The 17765-nt window shown below is 42.2% G+C and overlaps 3 protein-coding genes across 6 annotated transcripts in view; 1 reads left to right on the top strand and 2 right to left on the bottom strand.

Annotated features, from left to right (window-relative positions):
* Positions 1–6821, bottom strand: part of map4k2 (mitogen-activated protein kinase kinase kinase kinase 2) — a 38669-nt gene extending 31848 nt beyond the window's left edge. Inside the window, exon 1 of one of the 2 annotated variants that reach the window (XM_018671082.2) lies at positions 6297–6821. In XM_018671082.2, coding sequence (XP_018526598.1) covers positions 6297–6389 — 93 coding nt within the window. In that variant the 5' untranslated portion in view covers positions 6390–6821. The remainder of the gene's footprint in view (positions 1–6296) is intronic. The other variant, XM_018671083.2, reaches the window with a different exon arrangement.
* Positions 6822–8465: 1644 nt separating this feature from the next.
* Positions 8466–16683, bottom strand: men1 (multiple endocrine neoplasia I). The gene is made up of 10 exons (XM_018671089.2): positions 16503–16683; positions 14932–15406; positions 14586–14794; positions 14033–14161; positions 13496–13536; positions 13256–13343; positions 12936–13072; positions 11072–11213; positions 9853–10026; positions 8466–9751 (listed from the first exon to the last, which is right to left on the bottom strand). The coding sequence occupies exons 2-10, from the start codon at positions 15365–15367 to the stop codon at positions 9230–9232; spliced, it is 1878 nt and encodes a 625-aa protein (XP_018526605.1). The 5' UTR covers positions 15368–15406; positions 16503–16683; the 3' UTR covers positions 8466–9229.
* Positions 16684–17426: 743 nt separating this feature from the next.
* rtn3 (reticulon 3) overlaps positions 17427–17765 on the top strand; it is a 36700-nt gene continuing 36361 nt past the window's right edge. Inside the window, exon 1 of one of the 3 annotated variants that reach the window (XM_018671085.2) lies at positions 17427–17732. In XM_018671085.2, coding sequence (XP_018526601.1) covers positions 17642–17732 — 91 coding nt within the window. In that variant the 5' untranslated portion in view covers positions 17427–17641. The remainder of the gene's footprint in view (positions 17733–17765) is intronic. The other 2 variants (XM_018671086.2, XM_018671087.2) reach the window with 2 other exon arrangements.

Genomic DNA, 17765 nt, shown 5'->3' with positions numbered 1-17765 from the left:
CTGCAGTGTTTGGAGACCTATTGAATTGTGTTAATTGGGTTTTTATAGCATTGCTTCAGTAATGGCATTTATTCTGGCTACATGTCTGTCTGTCTGTTCAAAGTTCTGTTATACTGTGTTTCTGTATGTTGTTGATGTCGTCTATAGCTGTGACATCATAACGATAATGACAGGGAGTACAGAGAACTGACGCAGGACTTTGTGGACTGGTGCCTGCGGAACGGCCTCCAGATCAATGCAGGGAAGACCAAAGAACTGGTGGTGGATTTCCGCAGCAGCAGACACTCCCCCCCAGCACCAGTGAACATCCAGGGAAGAGACATTGAGATGGTAACATCTTATAAGTACCTGGGTGTTCAGCTGAACAATAGACTGGACTGGACAGACAACACCACTGCACTTTACAAGAAGGCTCAGAGCAGACTCTACCTGCTGAGGAGACTCAGGTCCTTTGGAGTGCAGGGAGCACTGCTCAGGACTTTTTATGACACTGTTATGGCATCAGCCATCTTCTATGGAGTGGTCTGCTGGGGCAGCAGCATCTCAACAGAGGACAGGAAGAGACTGGACACAAGCTGATCAAGAAAGCCAGCTCTGTCCTGGGGTGCCCCCTTGACCCCTGGGACTTTCTACAGAATAATAGTTTATTTGAGGTTTTTCAGTCAGAATTTAGGTTGTATCACAGCACAGAGACAGCACTTGTAAAAGTTACGAACGACCTCCTGATAGCATCAGACAACGGACTTGTTTCCGTACTTCTCTTGTTAGATCTCAGTGCTGCTTTTGATACGATTGACCATCACATCCTTTTACAGAGACTGGAGCACTTTATTGGCATTAAAGGAACTGCACTAAACTGGCTTAAGTCCTATCTATCTGATAGGCTTCAGTTTGTACATGTTAACAACTACTCCTCCATACACACAAAAGTTAGACATGGAGTTCCACAAGGGTCAGTGCTTGGACCAATCCTCTTCACTCTGTATATGCTTCCCTTGGGCAATATTATCAGAAAACACTCTATAAATTTCCATTGTTATGCAGATGATACACAGCTTTATCTGTCAATGGAACCTGATGAAACCAATCATCTAGCCAAACTCCAAGCTTGTCTTAGGGACATTAAAATCTGGATGACAAGCAACTTCTTACTACTAAACTCAGATAAAACTGAAATCATTATAATTGGTCCTGAACACATCAGAAACAAACTTTCTAATGATGTAGTTCCATTAGACAGCATTGGCCTGGCTCCCAGCTCCACTGTAAAGAATCTGGGAGTCATCTTTGATCAGGATATGTCCTTTAACTCACACATAAAACAAACTTCTAGGACTGCCTTTTTTCATCTGCATAACATCTCCAACATTAGACATTTTCTGTCCCAAAAAGATGCAGAAAAACTAGTCCATGCATTTGTTACTTCTAGGCTGGACTACTGTAATTCATTATTATCAGGCTGCCCCAACAAGTCTCTAAAGACTCTGCAGCTGATTCAAAATGCTGCAGCACGACTACTGACAGGAACTAGGAAAAGAGATCACATTTCTCCTGTGTTAGCCTCTCTACATTGGCTCCCAGTCAAATCCAGAGTAGAATTCAAAATCCTCCTCCTCACTTACAAAGCCCTTAATGGTCAGGCTCCATCTTACCTTAAAGATCTCATAGTCCCCTACAATCCCACCAGGACTCTGTGCTCCCAGAATGCTGGTTTACTGGTGGTTCCCAGAGTTTCCTAGGAGTCGAATGGGAGGCAGAGCCTTCAGTTATCAGGCTCCTTCTCCCAGTTTCAGTCCAGGAGGCAGAAACACCCTCTGTACCTTTAAGAGTAGGCTTAAAACTTTCCTCTTTGATAAAGCTTATAGTTAGGGTTGGCTCAGGCTTGAACCATCCCTTAGTTATGCTGCTATAGGCCTAGACTGCCGGGAGATCTCCCATGATGCAATGAGCTCCTTTCTCTCTCTCTCTCTCTCCCTCTCTCCCTCTCTCCACTCAATATGGATTCATATCCCATGTTACATGTTACTAACTCAATATCTTCCCTTTCCTGTAGTATTGTGCTCTCCCGTCTCTGTCTCCTCTTCTGTCTCTTTCTGCAGGTATTTCTGCCTCTGGAGCTGTAGAGTCTGATCTGTGATGACAAGTCTCCTGCTGCTCCTACAACTCCACTCAACAGCTGCTGCTAGAATTAGAAATTACTTATACTGCTATTAGTTGTATTGCTGTGTTAGCAGCTAATACTTTAATTATCACTACTATCATTACTACTGCTGTATTACTGGCCTCACCTTACATCTGATATGGAACCTGTGTTATGCTATGTTCTTCTTTCGCCCCACCCCACCCTTCTTAACCCAACCGGTCGAGGCAGATGGCCGCCCACCCTGAGTCCGGTTCTACTCGAGGTTTCTGCCTCTTAAAAGGAAGTTTTTCCTTGCCACTGTCTCCTAGTGCTGCTCATGGTGGGATTTGTTGGGTCTCTCTCTGTAAATACCTATTTTAAAGAGGACGGTCTAGACCTGCTCTATATGAAAAGTGCCTTGAGATGACTGTTGTTGTGATATGGCGCTATATAAATAAAATTGAATTGAATTGAATTGAATTGAGGTGGTGGGTGAGATGGACAACGAGCTCCACCCTATGCAGGACAGTCTGACAGCACTGAGCAGCTCCTTCAGTGATAGGCTGCTTCACCCAAAGTGTGTGAAAGAGCAGTATTGCAGGTCCTTCCTGCTGCTGTCAGACTCTACAACCAGCACTGCTCCTAGTACACCACATACACACATGGACCATTTTCACTAGTTTTTTTTTCTGCACTTTAATTAATCTAAAACAGCTGCTATCAGTCATATCATTATGTACAATTCCATTTTCAAATGTGCAATATCTGTATTTAGTTCATTTTGTCTCTATATATAAAGTCCTGTGTATATTGATCTTCTGTTAATATGTTTTATTACACTGTCATGTTTATACTGTTGTATATGTTTTTTTATAACCTTATCTTGTTTTTATCTTGCCTTTACTCATGTTTATGTCGTTCTATCTTTTCAATCACTTATGCTGCTGCAACGATGTAAATTTCCCCATTGTGGGACTAATAAAGGATTATCTGATCTTATCTTAAAGAGGAGGGTTAATTCAGGTAGGACACCAGTGAAATGCTAGTGCCAGCTAATGTAGCCAGGATCCTGCAGGAGAGGTCTTCTCTCTAACTCCACAAACCCTGAGACTGTTTACTTTTCAAATGACATCATGAGTAACCCCAACATCTGGAAACACACGCTGATGTGGAAAATCAGTGGAGCTCTGAACTGTGAGTCCACAACTACAGCTTCTCCTCTCCTGTTTAAATAGAAAGCTCTCTCTTGCTGCTACTGCTCGGTTCCTGTTGTGTCAGGTTTACTGTGAGCAGATGCTGGCATTGGGAAAAAGCTGTCAGTGATACAATGAGTTCAACCCACTGAAAAGAGTTCATATCTCCTACAGGTACAGGAATATCATTTGGGACAACAACATCTGAAGACAGAGATCAACAGGTCGATCTATGACAAGGAGAACTGAAGCTGTTCTCGAGGCCTCGCCAACAGAATTTACTGACGTTTATATTTGTCACCTTCCTGTATGTAGGCAGAGCAGTGTGAGGATGTGCCACTGCAGTGACTGAACGTTCAGCTCACAACATGAAATACACAGTTTGGCACGTCTGCCATGAATAAAACCACTGAAGATAAACTGAAAACAAATCACTTCCTTTGTCTCACCAGAGTTCTCATGGGAAAGACTGTGCAGACAAAGAGCCGTGAAAGCAGCTGAAGAAAATGCAGATGGCCCCCAACAGATCAGCTCTTACTTTCTCTTTGACTAACTAAAAACTACAGTGACCGCCTGTTTCAGGAAAGTACTGAGACTTATTTTATCTGTGACCCATTTTTAAAGTTGTACATCTTGAATGGTTATCTACAGCTCTTGTTATTAGAATCCAGTCTCCTCATGATTTTAGCAGTATTAAACAACAATGACCTGTAAACACAGCAGCACAGGTATTAGAACTGTTGGTTTCTCTCTGATCCATGATATCCACCATCACTCTGTGCTAATGTCATTGCTCCAACTTTTTGCTGTAATGTCTGTGATCTACAAACGTCTGTAGGGTTCAGTCCCGTCTGTCCTGCTGCTGTTATATCGGGACTGGTAGCAGATGTTTGAATGGCCTTTGTTGGCCAGGTTTAACCTGCAGTCTATGGCTTTAACCCACAGGAGCCTTGGGCTTGTGGGAAATGGTGTTCATTAATAGCAGGGCTGAACAGTGAATTGAAATATTATGGACATCTCAATATCCAAATCACAGGAGCTGCGATTTTGAATAAAGGTAAAGTGTGTCACAGCATTATAAATGGAGTACTAGAAATCATACTCTCTAGATGGAAGGGAACAAAAATCACTTCACACACACAAAAATTAAATGCAAAAATGACTATTTACACTAAAATCATGGCTTATCGCAATATCTGACAGAAATAATCGCAATATAATTGTTTTTGGTTTTTTGTTAGTTTAGACCTAAATAAAAGCCACAATTCTGTTTTTTGTTTATTTATCATCTCGGAGAAGATAAATCAAATTGACTGCATGATACACTGTCGAATAAGGTTATGTTTCATGGCTGTATTTTCAGCCCTTTGTGTGATTAGAGCAACTCTGTCTCCTAGAAATGACCTTTATATACAAATCATTCACAGTAAATATATTTTGCAAGAAACGTGGCAACAACCACATCACAAGTTGTTAATTCATGTATGTCACAGCACAATATCCTCTTGCAATGATTCTAACATTATAGAACTGTTTTATGGTTCTGTTGAGACTCTCACAGCTCTTGGTCAAGGTTAGTGAAAGACCGTGGTCTGGTTTGACACAGAAAAATTGCACCGCAACGCCTAACACAATGCATTTATTTATATTTAACCAAAACCACAATCTCTCCCTAACTTAGAAAAATGACTGCACATAATCCAGCCAGTGATTACACTGCCGCCATAACATAATTATTCAACAGCTTTGTAGCCTATGAATGAAACTGCTGCTGGAACAGAATCTGAGATTATGGTTTCACTTTAGCTCTGTATGTGCGTCAGGAGAAAGGGCAGGGAAGGCAGTCTTTTCAGAGATGCTCAGGAAAACACAGAATATCACCAGATTCATGCCCTTAATTCATCCTGTGCTCCACAGTTTCATTTTGTTGATTATATAAAGGCAACAGGGTGGAGGTGGGGGCCCACAGGTCATGTTTTGCCTCAGGACTTTCAGATTGTTTACTCCAGCCATGCTGTCTGGGGTGTAAAAAAGAAACAATATGAATTCATGTTTTACTTGTGCAGGATGCTCGAGGCACCGGGGCGGGTTAACAGCACAGGATGTTTGCGTCCTGACACTCAAATCATTGAGTGAAAAGAGACAACGTGCACTTTCCTAGTGAACACAATGGTTGGATGATATGATACTGTGACAATAGAAATTTGTCCATCTCGCATACTGTCTATACATGATATCTATCCTTTTAATATCAAGTACATTGACTTGTTGGATATTTTAACTCTGGAATTAACCAGAAATAGACTCTTCAAGTAGTTACTTTATCTATCTGATGATTATTTGATTATTTAGGAAATTATTCATTCATATTCAGGAAATTAGACACACACCACACACACATACACACAATTATATATATGTGTGTATGTGTACTTATTTCCCATCTCTCTGACAACATTAACTTGTGGCACCACTGTTGCAACAGGCTGACACTGTGTTCATTAGTATAGCAAAACCTGTTTTTCTTAAGGCCCGACAGAGTTAAATGTCTTTATTGTAATGTTAATGAAGCGCGCGCGCACACACACGCACACACATACACCTCCTTCATGCTGGCTGTGGCTACATACAGCATTACCGGAGCATTACTCTGACATCCTGTCTGCTCTCATGTGTGTAATGAGCAGGAGGTAACGTGATTTAACCTTCCACAGGTAACAAGAAGTGTTTCAGTCCTGACCACTCTCTTCACATCAAACCTCAGTGTATTATAAACCTCTCACATGCAGCACTGACCCGATCAACAACAGGCACTTCTCCAAAAGGAGAAGCTTCACCTTGACAGGAAGTGAGATACCGTGTAGTGTTTGAGCAGTAAGACAATCTTTGTTCGTGAACTAATACGTCCTGATGGAGGATTTTTTCTTCTTTTTATTCTGTCACTGCCGCGATGAAAACACGAGCAAAATGTTCTCACTCACCTTGAACACATCTCCGTAGGTGCCGCACCCAATCCGGTGAATTAACTCGTAGTCATCCAAAGGGTCCAGGAACGACACCCCTATTCTGTCCATGTTTGGAGACACCTCTGGGTGCTGCGGGTGAGCCTGGCGGGCTTTCTACTCACACATCCCAGTTGCTGTCGGAGGAGAAAGCAGCAACAGCAGCAGCAGATGAACACACTCTGAGCGGCTGCTTAATGGGAACTAATTGGAGCTGACTAATTGCTGGTGTATCGATCAGGCGGGCAGACACAAACAGAGAGAGAGAGCGGGTCACTGAGAAGGACGGACACGCACAACACAAACACACAACTCCGCGATCACTGACACACGCCGCAGGCGTCTGTGTGCAAATAGTTCCGAGCGGCGCTGGAGTCAAATCACGCATGAGCAGAGCCGCTCCACACTGTAAAACATTTCAGCACAGGTCAGTGTGCGTTTTCAGCCTGTGTGGAGCTCCAGTCTGACGCCACTGAATGGACGAGTTTTCCCACAGAAATAATAGATAAATCATTAATAAATCATTTAATAAAAAGCACAAATAGATGTTAAAAAGTAGTTTAAAAAATAGATTGAAACTCTTAATTACTGAGTCTAATTTTTACTTAAAAGCCAATCTTCTCACTTATTACCTCACAGCACTGACATCATATATCATCAAAATGTATTGTGTTTATTGTAGATGTTATTTTGGACGCGTGAGTTTTGTGTGTATTGATTTAATAAAATGCATGTTCCTGTAATTCATCACAGTTACATGATCTAAATACCATAATGTCAGTTTCAGACCGTTTTCCTCAGCACACGTTCTTCCACATTTGTCAAATATACACACAGCCTTCCCATGTATGCTCTTATTTACCCGGAAAACGGTTCCATATATAATATATTACAGTTGCCTGTGTAAGATCGTCCACAGACAGCTGGTGTCCTGCTCTGTGGAGGTGGAGCACTGATCTGCCTCCCTCCGCACTGCAGGATAAAACACCCTGTTCACATGGACTGTTTTTTCTCTCTTTTTACAGTGTACAGCCATCCAAGTGTTCAGCTCAGTCACCTGTGACCTACCCCCCCCCCCCCCCCTTTGCAGAGGCAAGAAAAACTAAACAAACCCTTTGTAATGATCTGCATCATTATATACATCTCAGCTGAGTTACAGTTATAAACCAAGACATGACATGACATCCACTAAAACTAACCTGAATCAGTGAAACCAGACTGGAGGTTAGGGTTAGAGCTACTCTGATTCACTGAAAACAATCAAACATTTACTGTTCACAGGAATCATCAATGGATAATGTGGACCATTCATCCATTATCTATACCACTTATCCATTAAGGGTCACAGGGGGCTGGAGCCTGTCCCAGCTGTTATTGGGCGAGAGGCAGGGTACACCCTGTACAGATCACCAGTCCATCACAGGACCAATATACATAGACAATCAACCAATCACACTCACATTCACACCTACGGTCAATTTAGAGTCACCAGTTAACCTGCATGTCTTTGGACTGTGGGAGGAAGCCGGAGAGAACCCATAGACACAGGGAGGGATAAACAAAGCATTTCCAGACATTAACTCAACAGAGCTGCTGTGGAATTAGTTCAGAGAGCTGTTCACACCAGACATCCTTAGAATATGTCTGAACTGAAGCAGCTCTGTAGGAAGACTGGTCCAAAGCTTCTCCTGAAGGTTGTGCAGTTCTGATCCACAGAGACCGCCAGAGATTTCACCAGCCATTGAATTCAAGAATTCAGTTCTGTTTTTCACCAGCAATGTGAAGAAAGATAATCAGTTAGTGTGTTATTAGCTTAACCATTTTTGTTTGTTTCTGTTTGTCTGTATTTGTGACTTGGAAGATCAGATCACATTTCAGTTTGCTGCGGACTGTTTTGTAGGTTGGGGCATCTCTGCAACACCACAGTGCTTCAATTATAATTGTACACTCTGACACATTTCACCTTCGTCCATCTATAATTGCAGCTCCTGTGATTTAGACTGTGTACTTCACCATATTCATATTTTCATATGATCATTATTATAGTTATTCAGTCCTACAAATGAATGCAGAAAATCAGGTCATTCCAAAAGGTTCACATACGTTTCTGCACAATTCTACAGCTAATACACATCAGCAGAACACATCTATGTCATCAGGTCTTTATTACTTGCAGATACAAAACAAGAACAAAATCCACAAGTCATCAAGCGAACAGGGTGTAGCAGGGCCACCTAATGTGGCTCTGTCTCAACAGTGCATGGTCTTCCTGGTCTTCTATAATCATTAAAAATAGGCCTAGCTCAGCTATTTTCAAAACTAAAGGCCACCTACATTAGAAAAGAGCAAAAGCAAAGTAAGGCAACATAGAGCTAGCAAGAAAGAAGCTGTCGATAGAGCAGAAGTGGACAATGTTACACAGTAACTATCCTAAAGTAATTATTTCCAAGGCTTCAGTCATGAACAGGTTCGTAATGGTACAAGTTGGTATTTACACATCTGTACGTTGAATTCTGGTCATCCTCATTACTTTGGCTTCAAACATCAATATATAAGTCAATGAGAAGTTAATAGTCAGTGTGCAATTGGCTGCCAATTAAAACACAAACTAATGAGTGAAGGTTACAATCCATCAAACCAGGCAGTTCCCCAGAAATGATCTTTTTTTCAAATGAAAACAGTTAAATTGTCAGGACTTCAGTTCAACACTTGATATGTGACATGAGACATAAGATCTGTGCAAGTCAAATATATTGCTGAGAACTATGAGGATATAGACTGAAAAGGACCTCTGGATGAAAACACTAGTAAAAAGTTTCACAGACAAAATCGAGGTTAATCAGGTGTCCGTGTCGCTGTTCACAGTATGTCGTACAGATTCTCAACAACTCCTCCTACAACAATCACCAGGTCTAGAGTGTTTTGCGCTGCCGCTTCATAAAGGACATGGAGTAATCCCCGGCTGGTGTGCTTTTCTGTCTCTTCATCTGGACCTGCGACTGGGCGGTGAGCTGTAGCTTGATGGCGCTGGAGTTCACCTTGGCTGCGCACAGCAGCTCCTTCATCCCCTTCATCTTCTCACTCTGAAAGATGACAACGGGACCAGCTGGGGAGGGGGATACCTGCTGCTGGGATGAGGGTGAGGGTGCAGAATCTGGGCTGGGGGACTTGGGTTTTCCTTCAGTGTCTCCGCCCCGCAGGCCCTGTGAGGAGCGGCGGCGGCCCCCTCCCTCCCCCACCTTCTTGGGCTGAGATGCTGCTGCTGGCAGGGTGGGTGGAGAGGTGGGAGCTGCAGGAGGAGGAGAGTTCTGCTCCTCCAGCTTGGACTCCCTCCTGGGGCCTCGTCTGCGGCCTTCCCGGGGGTCATCGCTGGACTGGTCGTCATCGTCTTGGGACTCTAGCTCTTTGGTGATGATCGACACCTTTTGACGCACCTTTGAAACCAGACCACAAATGCATTTTTAGCTCCAAAGTATCATCACGTATGGCAACACCAGGCTTTGATGTTCAAAGTCTGCTATTCTGGGTTCCTCACCTGAGCATCAAAGCGACTCAGAGACTGGACCAGGTAGGTGGCCCAGCCCACATGGAGGACTGGTGTGGGACTGCCCTCCTCCCATTTACAGATGCCATCATAGAAACGCAGCAGGTGGGCAAAGCATTCTGGGTCCTGGAGAGCTGAGAAGGTTGGAACCTGTTTGGGGAGCTCCTGTAAAATGGAGGGGGGGGGGGGTCGTCGCAATCAGAATCACATCTAGAGGTGGTTCGACTCACACAACAATCACATATCACATCTCTGTACACCTTTGGTCTGCTATCCCTTGTGGTTTGTATGTTTTTGTATTAACCACCAAAGTTTGGGGGGAAAAACAGTTTAGCTAAAGAAAAAAAATTCCATCTCAAGCTGTCTGTCAAAAAGCTGCAGGCAATCCTTTCTCTGTGAAGAAGAAACAAGTAGAGTTCATACAGCAGCTTTGCTCCTTTCATCTGGGCCAAGCTGGCTGACAAACCTACAAACCCCGCCCACCTAATCTGCATACAGTCAGTGATTAACTAAATCAGACTGCTCCATGAAAACTGGAGATCAAAAACTGGTTTCTAAGAAACATCTGTAGTGCCATCCAATCTAAATGTAAACAAGAAGTCACTATATTATCATGGGCTGTAATACAGCAGTATAATCAGTTCAACAAACAATTATTTTCATGAATGAATTTCATAATTTATCACATCCCAAAGTGACATCTTAAAATAACAATTATCAATACTGACCAAATGAATTTTCTGCCCATCAACTAATCTGTGTTTCACAGTTAGCAGCATTTATGTGCAATTTAAATTTAAAACGCAATTAAAAATTTCACCAGTTCACATCTTGTTCACTGTTTTTCTGATTAGGTTCAGTCAGCTACACATCAGTTCCACCTGGCATTACTGGGTGTAAATTAGTTTAGTTAGTAACTAATCTCTTCATGACAACTAGTTACTGTGCTGTGAATCTCTGCTTGGTTACAGTTACAGCTGCAGGTATGACTGAAGATATTATCCAGATATGGTGTCCAGATACAGGTCATGTGTTAAAACCAGGTAGAAATGACTGAAATGACTAAGTCTTACCAGTGACAACCAGAAAATGAAATGATGATACTGTAAATTAATTCTAATGCATCATCCAATGCAATACCAGATGAGAGGATAACTAACTGGATGAGTTTCAGGTGTGTTAGAGTCCTCCTCTGGCTGAGAATATTCACCTTGTCAGCTCCTTCTCCTCCCTCTCCTGCCTCCCCGGGACACTCTGCAGCAGCAGTCTCCTTCAGCAGAGTGGGGATAACATCATTTGCTATGTCAAAGAACTCTTTGTAGATTTCCTCGTCCTCACGGAAGTAGTTGTAACTGAGGAGCAGGAGACAGAAGGACTTGTTAATAACAGCAGGGAGGAGGCCAGAAGATAGTCTGCAAGTTACCAGAGAATATGAGTTTAAATGCTTTCTTTATTTTTATCTGCTGGATGACTGTACAATCAATCATTATTAAAGAAATTCCACCAAGAAGTTCTGATTAAATTGGAGGATTTTTAGGTGATCAGAGGAAAACTTGTGAATGTGAGGCTGTAACATGTTGCAGTAGTGTTGGAAGGCATTGCAGCAGTCTATACATGACAAGAAGTGAACTCTGTCTCATAACCTACAAAGAATCCACTGTTATGATCACACACATATATTTCCATCTTGAGCTGGTGCACAGAGGGAAAGGCTGAAACTGAAGAACAATGGGGGAGCAGGAAAAGGAAGCTGAGAGATGGGGAGGGAATGTGCGGTCTGGTGGGTCACTCATGGTATTTTTAGCTGCAGCTCATGAACAGTGCATTTTAAGGGGAGGAGAGAGCGTGAGGATGCAGATCCAGACACTTCCTCACTCAACCACCCCACCCTGTCAAACTAACTGGGACTGGGCTTCTCTGTGGTGGATGTGTCACAGGAAACAATCTCAACCAGAGCTCAAACTCAACTACAATGTCATATTCTCTTATTCATTCTCTAAGGTGAGGTGGCTGTTACATGCTATTTTCCCACGTTAACATTTATGATGTTGTTACAAGAAGTCAGGAAAGATATTCTTGTATTTACTGCCATCTTGTGTTCGCCTGATGAAGTAACTGAAGCTCCTGGTTGATGATCACCTTACACCCATGTTTACAGTATGAAAGCCCTGATGTAAACTTCAGCAGGTGAAGCTAGCAGCATGCTCAGGTTCTGCTGAGACTGTCAGAGTGAATTCCTCTTGGGTTTTGAAAACTCCTTGTGTTCATTTTATCAATGAAAAACAATCAAACTTCAAAGAGTTTGGAAATAATAATCAGATTTACTTATGACACACAGTCTTTGCAGGTAAGTCAGCATAAATATGCAAACAGAGCCTTTCCTGGTAGTGATATGATGGATGGGAACAACACCTGTAACAAGGCAGTGTCAAAGATGGCTGTGGCTTTAAAATACTACACTTGACTAAAACTTCAGTTTATATTAGTTTTAGTTTCTAGACTAAAACCAATAAAAAGGAACTGAAATATGACCAGCTTGTACACATGTTTTTGTCAAATGTCAAAAACTAAACTGATGCCAAAATGAACACTGTTCCTTACAAAGATCCTCAGAGTTTTACAGTTAATTACTGATGCTTTTGTGTGTCATGGTGTTTATGGTGTTCATAGGAGTCTGTTTGAAATACTGAACTACTCTGTCTTCTCTGGTATTTTCTTACACCTCTCAGGTCACTGCATGTTGCAGCATACCTTACATGTTTTTGTTGTAAGTGGTAAAACAGTGTTCTAAAGCCTCTGAATACTGAGATTATGTACTCTTCATCCCAGTTTGAAAATACAACCTCACGTGTTTCATTTCAATGTAGCATAATTATAACATTAAATGTTATCCTGTGTTACTCTGCAGACTCAGGCCAATTAAATGATTAACAACATAGACATTTTTTGGCTTTCTATTTGGTTAAACTTTTTATAATCGTCAGCAGTCAACAGTACTGTGGCTCTACCTGCCAGTGCACAGACAGAAACTGATTACATTCATATCTTCCCTGTCCCCTGCAGTGTGAACTCACTCCTGCATGACCTGAGCCGCCTCCGCCCAGGCCCTCAGAGCCTCCTGCACATCCCTGTGTCTGTAGTGGAAACCAGCCAGGTACATGTAGGGGTAGATGTGCTCGTTGTTGTAGTGCTTCTGAGCAGAAGTCACAGCCTGAGAGAGGGAGCACAGACACACAGGCTATATAATGTCCTATTAAATATCCTGCTCTATTAAGAAACACATGGAGAATTTGTACCACTCTCATACACTTTGCTGTAGACAGCACCATATTAACCTCACATTAGAGGCAGAGAAGTACAATGATATCTGTTGAACCCCCTTCTAAAGGCTTACCTTGAGGTGGATTGTAAGAGGGCTCTCTTTGCCTGGGATTGGATCCTGGTCCTCAAGGTCTGCCAGAGTGCCCATAGCCATGGGATACCTGGAACACAGTACAGTAGAAAGATATAGACGTAAGAAATCTGACAAGTGAAATGTTTGCAGCAAACACATAATGTGTCTAGACTGTAAGAGTCTAAGAGAGATTCATCATATTTAACTCCTTTCCTCATTATTTCATCACAAAACCCTCACCTGTCCAGGTCACCTCGTTCATACAGCAACCACAAGAGTTTCTGTTTAAAAAGAGAAAGAAAAAATAGGAAGTGTAATACAAGACAGATCATGAAAAATCATTTAACAAAGACAGTAACTCTAAATAATAAGAGCTGTGGATCCCAAGTGTCCCAACAACACCAGATTTATTAGTGATCCTCATATGAAACATCTGCAGGAAGTGTTGAGTTGCACTGATGTGAAACAGCATTAAAAAGGAATGGAATTTATTGACTATATATGTAAATGATTTGTATGTATAAAATTTAAAAATTTTCGGAGAGAAAATACAGTTCTAAGCACCATACTGCATAACAAATCAGAGAGATAATTTATAAACAGACAATTATGTCAGTTGTGTAATGTCAGGAAGTGGATTTTTATATCGTCCCTCTCACATCTAGGTCACCACTTCCTTTAAAATCTACAGTGAAACTGAGAACTGTGGTGTACTGAGGAAAGATTAGAATAACAGACAAGTAAGACCTATTGCACATTACAAGTGGTAGTGCTCACCTGTTGTAGCTGCAGGAGCTCAGAGCTGTCAGTATGTAGGTCTAGTGAAGGGTTGATGGCACAAACCATGAAGGCCACCTCCATGTTTCTGTCACATTTCATGTAGGAGCCCTTCAAATACAGCCAACTCTGAGGGAGACAAACACACAGAGGACAGGATTACATCATTGAGAATATCAAAGGAAGCAAACATTAAATACTGACACTGTCTGTCTGTCCGTCCTCAGAGCTGAATCATTAGTTCTGACTATGAAAATGTTTTTCTATATTACTGTGACATTTTGCTCACATTTCTGCTGTACACTATGGAAAAAAGTAAAGTACTATATGACCACCACAATTCATTGAATTTCTAAGGTGGAACTGCTACAACCCATGCACACCAACTCAGCCCACCACTGTTTAACTCATTTTCACTTTCTAAATGATAAGGGAAAATCCCTACATATACAGGCAGATGAGTCATACAGTGAGCTTTGAACAATGTTTCAGAATATCTAAGTTCTAAGAGAGCACTTCATCATTTTTTGAAGAAGATTAAAGTGGGCCTCACTTTCTCATTGACTCCTGCTGTGACAGTCTGTCCTCGTCTGTCCTCGTTACCCTTTCCGTGCCAGGTGACCTCTGCGGTCTCTTCCCCGTTTTTTCCAAAAATCACCCAGGCGTGGTCCTCAGACAGTGCCAAGTGGACATCTTTCAGGCCTAGAACCTGGCAGGCTGCCACTACTGCAAATGCCACTCCAGAGCTGTCCAGTTTGGTACCTGGTTTAAATGTAATAATTAATTATTTTTACTTCATTCATTTTGACATCACAAACTCCAGGTTAATCATCAGCTATACTCTCTTAAGGCACATCCTCGTAAAAACTCACGTCATTATAATAAATGTAGTATGTTACCAGTGATGAGACTGAAGAGGGACTGGATGTGTGCCCGGTCCTTGAAGTATGAGCGGCTGAGACTGTTCCAGATCACATCTGACACTTTCTTCACTAGCTCCCTGCTGGACCCTGCAGCAGTCCTCCGGTACTGGGACAGGTCCACCGCACCGCGGATCTGGGCTGTGAAGCGCTCATACAGTGCAGAGATCATACCCAGCTCCACTGTGGGGAAACAGGAGTTGGGGCAGTCTGGCTCCAGCGGTTCAAACCGTACTCCTGGAACGTTTATGGGGATGACTCGGTTCACAGCCAGGAAGTGCTCGACAAAACCCAGGACCAGGGAAAGAAGGGCTAAGTCTGGCTCAGACTTCCGGAGCTCAGCATCAAACAGCTGAACCACACCATCGATCCCCCGCAGGGGAAAGTGCTTTTTCTGGGCTGAGTGTAAACCCATGGTGTCCACTGTCAGTCACAAACAAGATGTTCTCATCACCTGCAGTAGTGAATGTTACAGAGCAGTGAGATCAACTAACCATCAGTATCACACACTGACGCTGCAGAGAGCAAAATCAAAAGAAGACTGAAAAGTCATAACAATAAGGGAAGCTTGATTCTCATCTACAAGTCTTTGGTTCCTACTGAAGATGTAGACCTTAAAAACCAGTTCACAAACATACAATTTCAGTTTTGAAGAAGGCTCAGTAATTGAAATCCCCATCCAAACACACAAATATTTTCTTCTCTGCAGTATGCTGTAAATGCACAAGACAACATGTCTGTAAAGCCGAATTAATCCAGTTTTGCATGGGGAAAAGACCTACTAGCTGTTTGTCAATAAAATCCCAGATGTAATAAACAGTTCCCAAGTAGGACAGGATTCAACTACTGATCCCAGCATCAAGAAAGTCGCCCATATTATTACAACTAATGCAAGCTAAACAAATAAACCATTAAACCAGACACTGATCCTGGGTTGAACAGCATGACTCGTTGCATAATGCTGGTTACATCAATGCCGCTATCATGGACTACATGGCGCTTAGGTGGGCGGGGCACTCCCACTGCTACATGAGTTCATTCAAAGCAAAGCTGCAAAAAGCTCTTTGAAGTTCGTCGCTCCGATTAATACAACGAAAGTCTCCGCAATATCACAAATGCTTAGTCTTTCTGTACGGACTCGCTTAAATGAATTTACCGGCCAGCCCGGTTGGCTGACGTAGGCTAACTAGCTAACCATTTAAAGTTAAGTGAAGTTAACGTTAGCTAACTATACAAGCTTACTCTCGGTGTTAAACTGTTGAATGAATACAAGGTTGTTTAAATAATAGAGATTAAGCACTAAAATAACCTGTACCCAAAAGTCGACCCACACTGTTATAAACAGCTTGAGAGCAGCTGGCTGAATGATGACTGTTGTCAGAAGCAGCTAGCAAGCTAACGAGCTGCTAGTTAGCTGAACTCGCCAATTTTGTATACCGCTTATTCCTTCAGCACTCCCGCGAAATATATCGCTATAATATTTCGCAACACTCACTCACTCTAAGCTCTTTCCAATGCAAGATCTGACCAGTCTGTAAGAGATTACGTACCCGTTTTCTCAAAGCCTCAGCCACATGTTTTTGTTTGTGTCCCCCTTCTTTTGCCGCGCAGTTCAGTCTGTCCGAATATGTTACCAATCTCCACGTTTGCGTAACAGAGAAGATCTCCTAACAACCAGTAAGTCGCTGTCACCGGCAGTTCAACGTTGATAGGCCCATGCATGTAGTTATAGATCTAAACTACTGCGCACAAGCATGCATTCTGGGAAATGTAGTTCATATTATGTTATTGATTAACACCCCCCAATAGAGGGCAGCACGATGCCTTCATGGGATATAGGCTTTAACAGGCAAATGAACAAAGGTAAACATTACATAATGGAAAACAGGCTACAATAAAAGGCAGCACAGTTTAGAGATGAATAAAATCGTACTGTAGCCTTGAAGTCAATCCGTCTTCATCATTTATCAAAACTATTATTAGCAGTGTGGCTGGCTGGCTTTGTTACAAACAGCTCAAACACATCGATTATGTATTGAATACAAAATTTTACTAAATTATTTAATAGGTAACATTTACTCAGAGTTCATACATTGCAGCCTCCTAGTGATATAACAGCTAATGCCGAAAAATAAAATCCCACTTTTGTTCACAGCGGGTATGAAACATGGTGTCTGTGTTCAGGAATATTCCTATTGCTGCCTTCATGAATATCGGATATTTCTATGCCATGCATGAACTTCACAACCAGATGACAAATCCCGTCTACTGCAATTAGATTTTACTGATACAGGAGTTGCTGTAACATATTTTCAAAAGGCAATGAATGTGGACGACGAATAAACAATGGATAGAAATTATATTAATGCGTTTATGTTATTGCACTTGAACGATGAATCAAGTCTTATTGGTCAGGTTGAAGTTGAGATATAGGAGCCTAAGCGGAGAACTTGAACGTGTCTCACCCGACATGTTTTTTCCCCCTCCTCCATACTTCAGCTTGTTTCCCTCCATCTCTGCCTTCCTCTCAGTGCTCGGACAGTGCGTTAAGGTGAAGACCAGAGTCCTGCTCTTGGGGAAATTTGAGGAAGTCAGACGACATATACATCTTCAACGGACAGTATAAGAGTTTAAACTGAGACGACAGACATTTCACCGCCTTTGTACAGTTGTTTGAAACTACAGTAAAATGGAACCAATGACTCAGTCCGCCCAGATATCATCGTCGCAAGGGTTTGCCGATGGGCAGAATTCCGCTGCCAAAGAATCAAAGCTGTCCGGTAAGAAATAGCTTAACGTTAAGTTAGCTAGCT

Source organism: Lates calcarifer, linkage group LG14, assembly GCF_001640805.2.
Source record: "Lates calcarifer isolate ASB-BC8 linkage group LG14, TLL_Latcal_v3, whole genome shotgun sequence".
In the NCBI taxonomy this organism is placed as follows: Eukaryota; Metazoa; Chordata; class Actinopteri; family Centropomidae; genus Lates; species Lates calcarifer.
Note: the sequence above shows the minus strand (reverse complement) of the source record. Positions and strands in the feature narration are given on the sequence as shown.

Bases quoted from the DNA above. Each gene is read 5' to 3' on its own strand.
- men1 (XM_018671089.2), bottom strand. From the start codon at position 15,367: ATGGGTTTACACTCAGCCCAGAAAAAGCACTTTCCCCTGCGGGGGATC. The intron at 13,344-13,495 runs GTGAGGGTTTTG...ACTGTGTTCCAG, and splicing joins GAACGAGGTGACCTGGACAG to GTATCCCATGGCTATGGGCA. The intron at 9,752-9,852 runs GTGAGGAACCCA...CTGGTTTCAAAG, and splicing joins TGAGTCGCTTTGATGCTCAG to GTGCGTCAAAAGGTGTCGAT.